We start from the raw sequence: 9,365 nt of genomic DNA, 5'->3' as shown, positions 1-9,365 counted from the left end.
AGTTTCTGCATTAATTGGAGCATGAAATTGCAAACAGTATCTAAAGTCCATAATAGCTATTTTCCCAAGGTATTCAGACTTGTTGCTCATTCCGTGCCAAAGTTGCACAACAATGCTGCTACTTCATTTCCCCATGTTGCTGAAATTTTTCCCATACAAATCAAATGTATCATACGGTAACGCGTATGGAATGACGCAACAATGAATCTTCATTCCATACGCGTTAACGTTAAGAACATGTTTCTCACACCACGAATATGAGGGGAAAGTCACCACAAAACGCTCTATTCACCACTGAAAAGAGAGCAAATTTTAAAAACCCACCACGAATTGAGAGCGAATTTTGAAAAACCACCACGATTTGGGAGCGAATAATATCGATATTTTTTAAAAATAAAAATATATTTATATCGTGATATTTCTCTGCCAAAATATCTATATATTGATATTTTTTTACTTATTATATTCGGTCACACTTAATTCGACAGCCAACGGTAAACGACATTATTCCGAATACTCTGTAAAAAGACTAAATATTAAAAAACAAGCATCATGATGCATACATATGTAAAGTGTATGTAACTTAAATACAACTTTATTAATTTTATTATAATTATGTATTATATTATAAATATGTATACATACATACATATGTGAATTAATTTTCTTAACAAATGTATTAGCAATTTAAATAGCTTTTATAGTATATACATATATGAATATTAATTAATTTTTGCATTAATTCTTTCAGGACTCAGTTGGAGAGCGCAATTAGAAAAGAAGAAACGGATGTCAAGGAAAGTTTTCTTGAGTCCCTCCATCGCTCTATTTTGAAAGAAGAACTCAAGAAAATCCGATTCAAAAAGAACTATCATTATTCCTGAACTTGCCGCTTACCAATTGGGTGAGCGATCCCCTGACATTTGGTTATCCCAAAAAGAAACCCTACCGAATCTCTTAGAGCGGCTGGCCTCAGCGATAAATCGCGTAGTCTGTGACACCCTCGGTCAGGCATATTCATTTTTGGAAAATTTTGGAAAATAAATTTATTTAAATAATATCAATGTATATGTTAAATGAAGGAAAAAATGTACTTTTTATACTTATTTTAAGACACAAATCCAAATGTTTTAATTTATTAATTTCTACGAAAAACAAGAAGAAAATACATATGTACAAGGGGGGGGCGGGGGGGGGGGGGGGTGCGGGGGGGGGGGGGGGCCAGCGGGGGGGGGGGGCCTGGGGGGGGGGGGGGGGGGGGGGGGGGGGGGGGGGGGGGCGCATATGCTGCTGTAACTCTATGTAAAGAATGTTGTGGTTTCTTTACGAGTATGGGAACTATAAGTGGTATTGACCCTCAGAAATACAGCTTGTAATTTTGCAAATATACCGAGCAAAAAACGAACTTACCCGTAAAATAGTGCTGTTTGCAATAACTTTTTTTACATCGATCGATCGAAAGTTTGTCCACTTATAAAAAAAAACACCACGATATCTTTCATATGCACTGCGATAAAATTCTTAAAGTTTCATAAATGGGTTAACCGGTCTCTCTCTCTATAATATAATATAATATAATATAATATAATATAATATAATATAATATAATATAATATAATATAATATAATATAATATAATATAATATAATATAATATAATATAATATAATATAATATAATATAATATAATATAATATAATATAATATAATATAATTTTTTATTGGACTGCTTATAGCATAAAAAAGCTTGTAATAAAAATTATATTTAACGGTTTAGTTACATCTAAACTTTCATTGTCGATTTCGACCTATATTGTAGTCCTTGAACTCATATTCGACGTCAAAATATTCCAAAATGTACATATATAATATCTTTAAACGGTCATCCTGATTGCGCGTGCAATATACCTTTTTTACTGTTTTGTTCTCTAGCCGTGCGCAACAACAGCACTTTTTGTACTGGAGTAACCAGAGCAGCACAAAAAGTGTCTGTAAAGCGCAAATGATAAGCGCGCAGTCGTTTAAATTTGAATTCAAAAATTGAAAATAATACATATATTACATATCTAGAAATGGATAGGGTATACAGAAATGGCACGAAAAGTATCTGTACGACGGACTCATTATGCCCATCAAAATCCATTGGCTACAGTCATGGTTAATGGTTAACAAAAATCAGTATCGCAAGCCAAAAATGTATTTGTACCTTCACATTCGCGGCAAGTGCACGTAAAATGAGAAGATTCCTGCCCATTTTGTCTATATTGTTTATTGCTATCATGGCCAGATGTGAATCAAACAGTCGCTATGCATATTCCAACGCCGAAATGGTTTCTTTGCTGGGCTTGAAGAAATTCCTCGTCACCGATCTGAACGTTTATGTAACCATGTTGCAAGAAAATTTGAACGCAGTTGAGCTGTGAGTGAAAAATTAGCTAAACTGTACGCTGCTAAGATTGATGTTTTTCAGCGCCATAAAACAGATTGAGATAGAAGTGCAACAGCTGGAGGAGAATCACATTGAGAAGGAATTCAACGGTATCAGACAGTTTTCCTTTATGCGACACCTGCACTCGGACTGGCCGCAGTGGCTGCGTTTTATGCGCCAAGAGGTGGCCTTAGGTCAGAATGGAATGGCATACGATTCGTAAATGGCTGAAATGATTATCGCTTCTTGATGTTTCAGAGTGGCAAAACCACGTGCAAGAAATACGACCGTATTTACCCACTAAAGTCGACTTGGACGAGGCCTGCAAAGCTATATACATTCTGATCGAAATCTATGGGTTGTCTGTCGATGACTTTTCCCGTGGTCTGATCAATGGAAAGCAATACAAGTGAATCGATGAGGAAACTTAATTATATTTCTAGTACATCGTTGACAATCGTTTTCCATTTCAGATCGAAAAGCTTCGATGCAATGGACTGTTTTGCCCTGGCCCGAAATGGCTTTGAGAAGCGATACTTTGACCGGGCAGAAGCTTGGTTCGAGGCCATATGGCTGACAGACGACAATGCTGAGCTCCATCGGGTGATGGGCTTCGATTTGGCTCATGTTCTGCAGCTCTATGCCAGGAACCTTTTTAACTTGGGTATGGAATCGGCATCGATCTGTTGATCAATCCATCCACTGATCAACGTATTTGCAGACAAAAAGGAGCTCGCTTTGCAAATGCTTCAAGAAACTTTGACCCTCGGAACCGACGACCAGAGAGTCCTTCGTCAGTTAAAGCTTATGGAGAGAGGCGATCTAAAGCCAACAAAATTGGAAACGGAAGGAAAAACCTTAGAGTTTGAGAGGTATTTCCAGGGATGCCGTGGTCTCTTCGATCCGCCGCAAGGTCTGAGCTGCCACTACGATTTTAACACTCATCCGGTGCTGCGGCTGGCCCCCTTGAAAGTGGAGCCCCTCAATCGGGATCCGTACGTAGCCATTTATCACGATGTGATCTATGACAGCGAGATTGAGGAGCTCAAGCGTCATGCTCTGCCAGATTTAAAGCGGAGCAAAGTCTACAACTTGGTCCTACAAGGGGAAAAATCCGACAGCGCTCGCACCTCAACGAGCTCCTTCCAAACCGATCACCAAAACAAGGCCGTTACAGCCGTCAATCGGCGTGTGATGCACATGACCGGCTTCGAAGTGGAAAAAATTGGATCCTCGGATAAGTTGCTGATTATTAACTACGGCACTGGCGGACAGTACATGCCCCATCGGGACTACTTTGGACCCAAAGTGAGTATTTATTTATTTAATTAGATGGTTAGAGATGGTTAATAATGGATTTTCAGTATAATAAGTATATTGAACGTGGCGACAGGATAGCTACAGCTCTCTTCTATGTAAGTATATCGCTATAAGAACCGAACATCTGAATAGCTGCCCTCAATTGTCCTGAAGTTGAACGATGTCGAGCAGGGTGGCAAAACGGTGTTTCCCTACCTCGAGATTTCCTGCACCCCCATAAAGGGTAGTGCTCTGGTCTTTCACAGCATGAATAGCAGTTACCACGGCGAGGCGAGGTCCTTGCATGGGGGCTGCCCGGTGCTGGTGGGCTCCAAATGGGGTGCGTTTTTCCTTCGAAACTTTCCTGTGAAATCAATGATCGATTTCTGTGGTTTTTACTTTTTGACAGCTGCCACAAAATGGATCTACAATGCCGAGCAAATGTTCCAATGGCCATGCGTGAAGACGAATTAGGTCTTTAGGGGATCTATGCTAATTTTGAATGGATGTTTGGAGCGAAGTTTTATATTCCAGATTGGCAGATGTGTAACCTAATTGATGCATATGTATATCAATATCCGTCTGCCCCGTTCCATCATTATTTTTTTTGGGGCTTTAAAACTTTTTAAAAAGAGAAATGGTTTTAATCTGTAGCAGATTTTTTTTTAAGATTTACAAAAAATGGTATTTTACATAACTTAAGTATCTTACACCTGGTTGTAATACAAATTTAAATGCAGCAATAAATTGGATACAAGCACTTTGCAATTTCAGCTTACCCCCGGGAAATTTAGACTTCAAAGTTTATCAATGTTGAGAGTTTTTTTGTTTTTAAATAAGATATAGTTACAAAATAAAATTATAGTTGGATCTTTTTTTTTTGTTTTTTTATTTTTTGTATGTATAGGAGCAATAGTTAAGTGTCGTACAGTGAGGGCTTCGGCTTTTTCAACTTGCTAAATTAATAACTTATGAACGAATCAAGATATCTTCTTAATATAAACTGCATCTGAAAGGAAAATTTTCCAAAATTAAGTCTGCAATATTAAATGTTGCTACAATGTCTAAAAGCTTTACAGTAAATATTCAAAGTTTAACTTTGATTCCGGTGCATATTTGCCTTTGCATTTTCATAACTTTGGTTTTATCCATCGATAAAGATAGTTTAATGGTTATTTTCAATACACATAATAATTAAACATTTTTTATGCAATACAAAAAATACATTTTTTTTATTATAAACCTTTTTCAAAATGTTGTTTTTTTAAATAGTTATCTACCCTGTAAAAAATATCTCATAAGCTCTTCTATGGAAGAACTATTGTCCGATTTATTTTGAGATATGTCATGTCTAATGATTTAAATATATGAGGGACCGAAATTTTCAAATACACTTGTAGCAGTGTGAGATCACATGAATCTGGAAACCAAATTTGGTTTCTCTAGATCTTATAGTCTCTGAGATCTAGGCGCTCATCAAGACGGACAGACGGACATGGCTATATCGACTCGGCTATTGATGCTGATCAAGAATATATATACTTTATGGGGTCCTTCTCTGCGTTGCACACATTCACTTTTACCAAAAATCTAATATGCCCCTTAACTCTTTTTTGAGTACGGGTTTAAAAAGATCGGATCTAAACATGATAAAGCTGTTGTAGGAACGATCTGTAAACTGAATTGTTTCTAATGATAATAAAACACAGCTCAAAAAGAAACAATATTCAATGTACATAAATCGGAATACTACTCCCTATATCATATACTAACTACCATTTACCCCATGTACTCGTAAGATACCTGCCAGGGTATCAAACACTTGGGAGCCCGAAGCTGGATTTTCTTTACTGACTTCTGATCAGTTATCACAATAAATAAAAAAGGAAAGGGAAGGTTCAACACTCTATCGTACGATTTTCCGCCTTTGATTTGGGAATATCTTGGGAATGGGTCTGCGTTATGCTTATTAATTGAGTGTAATTGAGAGAAGTTCTGTGGTGTTGGGACTATGGAATCGTACGACCCGACCCGCTTAATTGTCTCTGCCACATCAATTGAGCGGCGAAACAGAGAGAACGAGAAAGAGACAAGAAGATCGGCTGATTGATGAAAGTCCACACTCAGAGCACAGAAATCTGTTTGAATTTCCATTACCATTACCTGGCTTATGTTCTCAGCTGCGGCTCATTAAATTCACATTCGTATGTGGTGGCAGGGATCGGCTTGGTATCGCATGTCCCTTAACTGTTATATTACTACCAACAAACAACGAAAACATCGTTCCATTAGGGGCTGGTTGGCTTTATGTCTCTGTCACTCTGGGGGCCTAATGGGTGATTGGTTCTGCCCTCTCTCTCTCTCTCTCTCTTGTTCAGAATGTGAAGCCGGTAAGTAACCGGCAAGAGAGAGCCATTTCATAAGAAGAGAGCAGAAAACAAAGTGGAGAGTGTGCGCAAAGCAGAGAGAGAATGCAGCCGGCAAAATTCATCAAATTTCGACGGTGTTTGTACACCCTTGAAGAGAGGGTACTATAGAATTGGTCAGGTGTTGGCAACTCACAGAGGGTATGGTTTCCGAACCCATACCATTAGATAATATTTCTATCAGAATAGTTATGAAATTATATCCATGCTAATTTTGAGTTTTTTTTTAAATACATATTTAGGCATTTTCGGAATCCGCTGCAACTGATATCTATCCATATCATAAATATAGCTGCCAGTGTAACACTGTATGGAATTAAAATATAATATCTAAAAGCATTTAGAAAGCATAGAAGCATAGAAATAGCAACCGATCTGCAAGGAAGGGTATGCAAATCTTCGACGCCCAGACGGCCATCCATTAAGGTGTTGTTTTTTTTTTTTTTTTGCTGTTGCCAGCATAAACATATCTGAGGGCCAGAGAGCTACGTATAACGGAATGGTGTTTGTTGGCAATGGCTCTCTGTATATTTATACTCGTACTCGTACCATATTTCTCTCCGAAGTGTCTGCAGTTGCAGCCCCGGTTGGACTCGCAGCTCATATTTGTTCCGTTTGCCAAATGTGACGCACCGGTCGCGGCGTTTGATGAAATATAGCAGTTAGATACCAATTGTGGGTCCGTTTTGTTGCCTTTCTGTTGGCTCTACGCTGTTCGGTTCCCTTTCGGTTTTGTGGTTCCGTTTCGGCCTCCTCTTTCGTTGTCTATCGTTGTTGGCTTTTCTTGTTTTAGGAACACGTGTTCGGCAAGCAATAATTGTTTTTAAAGAGAATTCCACGCAATCTGCCGGTCTCCAAAGTCCGAGCCGCCGCCGGAGCAAAGTACACGTCACCGTCATAGCCGCGCTGGATGAGCAGCAGCAGCGGCCTCTCGCTTGGGGATTGCTGATGAACAAAAAAAAAAAAAAAAATTATCACGAGACAGAGCGCCAAAAAGCGAGCCCGAGAGCCAGCGGCCCCATCAGTGTGAATCATAGCCCCGCGAGCGGTACACACCAGCTGCTCGCACGCATAGAATCGAATCCGCGAATCCGATATGGGGTACGACGAGGCCATCATCAAATTGGGCGACTTTGGGCGCTACCAGAGGATCATCTACTTCCTCATTTGCCTCACGTCCATTCCGGTGGCCTTCCATAAGATGGCCGGCGTCTTTATCCTGGCCAGACCTAAATTCCGCTGCGTCCTGCCCTTCGAGGACGATTCGCCAGGTAATGGCTCCCAGTACGAGCTGCCGGAGCAACTGTGGAACATCTCCTATCCGCCTGGTGATGTGTGTGAGTATTACGATGTGGACTACAGCGAGGAGTACCTGAACGGCAGCCTGGCCAGAACCACAAACAACACCCGGAGCTGCGACCGGTATGTGTACGACCAGAGCACGTACCTCAACAGCGCCGTGACCGAGTGGAATCTCGTCTGCGAACGTGGCTTCATGGCGGGCACCAGTGACTCTTTCTTCATGCTGGGCGTGCTGCTGGGCAGCATAATCTTTGGCCAGCTGAGCGACAGGTACGGCCGCAAGCCGATCCTCTTTGCCTCGCTGGTTATCCAGGTGGTCTTCGGAGTCTTGGCCGGACTGGCACCGGAATACTTCACCTACACCATTTCTCGGTTGATTGTGGGTGCCACCACATCGGGCGTGTTCCTGGTGGCCTATGTGATTGCCATGGAGATGGTGGGTCCTGCCAAGCGACTCTATGCGGGAATCTTTGTGATGATGTTCTTCTCCGTGGGCTTCATGCTGACGGCGGCCTTTGCCTACTTCATCCACGACTGGCGCTGGCTGCAGATTGGCCTCACGCTGCCAGGACTCATCTTCATGTGCTATTATTGGATCATTCCGGAATCCGCTCGCTGGCTGCTCTCGAAGGGCCGCAAGGAGTGCGCCATTGCCAATATGCAGAAGGCGGCGCGATTCAATCGTGTGGATATCACGCCCGAGGTTCTGAGTGCGCTCCTGGACGAGGGCAGTGGTCCGGCGGACAAGCAGCAGATGGATCTGGATAAGGATAAGAAGAAGGAGCCACTGCCATCCGTGTGGGACCTGTTCTGCTATCCCAATCTGCGCCGCAAGACGCTGCTCATCTTCCTCGACTGGCTGGTGACCAGCGGCGTCTACTACGGCCTCTCGTGGAACACGAAAAACCTTGGCGGCAATGTCCTGCTAAACTTTCTCATCTCTGGTGCCGTCGAGATCCCAGCCTACATCTTCCTGTTGCTCACGCTCAACAGGTGGGGCAGGCGCTCCATCCTCTGCGGCTGCCTGGTGGTGGCGGGACTCAGCCTGTTGCTCACCGTCGTCATTCCCGAGGGTATGAATGCTCTCATTGTCACATGCGCAATGATGGGCAAGCTGGCCATAACCGCATCCTACGGCACTGTGTACATCTTCTCTGCAGAGCAGTTCCCCACGGTGGTGCGAAACGTGGCCTTGGGCGCCGCCTCGATGGTTGCCCGGATTGGCGGAATGTTGACACCCTACCTCAGCTACCTGGGCGACATCTGGGGGCCCCTGCCGCTGCTAGTCTGCGGCGTGCTCTCTCTGGCTGCCGGATTGCTCTCCCTGCTGCTGCCCGAGACCCACAACAAGCCGATGCTGGAGACGATTGCCGATGGGGAGCGTTTCGGCAAGAAGACCAAAGGGGAGTTGTCGCTGGAGGCGGTAGAGACGCAGCCCCTCAACGGATCCCTGGAGAATGGCCACGAGGCCAATGGTAGCTTGTGAACTAGGTGTACCTAGGAGTGTTAGGGGTACTTTTGGATGTCTGGGCTGGGCAGAAGAATGGAGCAAGTATTATATCATTTCAGAAATCTCACACGCAGACCAAATCAGAAAACAGTAAACAGAAAAACAGAATACAAAATACGAATGAAAGGATGGGACCAAATAGATAATTTTCTATGCTAGCATTTAACCAGGAAGCGGCGGCATAGGTAGGGTTTGCTTCAATGGATTAAGGGTGTTTTAGCACATACATACATATGTATGTAACTCTCCTTTTCCCATGCCGCTGTGTAGTTTATACCTATTATAAGTTGTACACATTTCCATGTATTCCATGAAATTGATTTTCAAATAAAACTGTTGTACTTTTTCCTCTAGCAATACCTAAACACGAGGCTGTACCATGAAATCGTATATCTTGGACA

At 42.3% G+C, this 9,365-nt stretch overlaps 2 protein-coding genes across 2 annotated transcripts; both read left to right on the top strand.

The window, feature by feature from the left end:
* Positions 1-2,212: 2,212 nt before the first annotated feature.
* LOC111065590 (prolyl 4-hydroxylase subunit alpha-1-like) lies at positions 2,213-4,518 on the top strand. Its single transcript, XM_022353828.2, has 8 exons — positions 2,213-2,418; positions 2,470-2,621; positions 2,686-2,836; positions 2,901-3,091; positions 3,149-3,735; positions 3,792-3,842; positions 3,901-4,066; positions 4,136-4,518. Exons 1-8 carry the CDS (start codon positions 2,234-2,236, stop codon positions 4,198-4,200), a joined length of 1,548 nt encoding a protein of 515 aa, XP_022209520.2. The 5' UTR covers positions 2,213-2,233; the 3' UTR covers positions 4,201-4,518.
* A 2,227-nt stretch (positions 4,519-6,745) lies between these two features.
* On the top strand, positions 6,746-9,354 carry LOC111065495 (organic cation transporter-like protein). The gene has a single exon (XM_022353711.2). The coding sequence runs from the start codon at positions 7,249-7,251 to the stop codon at positions 8,938-8,940; it is 1,692 nt and encodes a 563-aa protein (XP_022209403.2). The 5' UTR covers positions 6,746-7,248; the 3' UTR covers positions 8,941-9,354.
* The last annotated feature ends 11 nt before the right edge of the window (positions 9,355-9,365 follow it).

The sequence above is a fragment of the Drosophila obscura genome, unplaced genomic scaffold, assembly GCF_018151105.1.
Source record: "Drosophila obscura isolate BZ-5 IFL unplaced genomic scaffold, ASM1815110v1 contig_192, whole genome shotgun sequence".
In the NCBI taxonomy this organism is placed as follows: domain Eukaryota; kingdom Metazoa; phylum Arthropoda; class Insecta; order Diptera; family Drosophilidae; genus Drosophila; species Drosophila obscura.
Note: the sequence above shows the minus strand (reverse complement) of the source record. Positions and strands in the feature narration are given on the sequence as shown.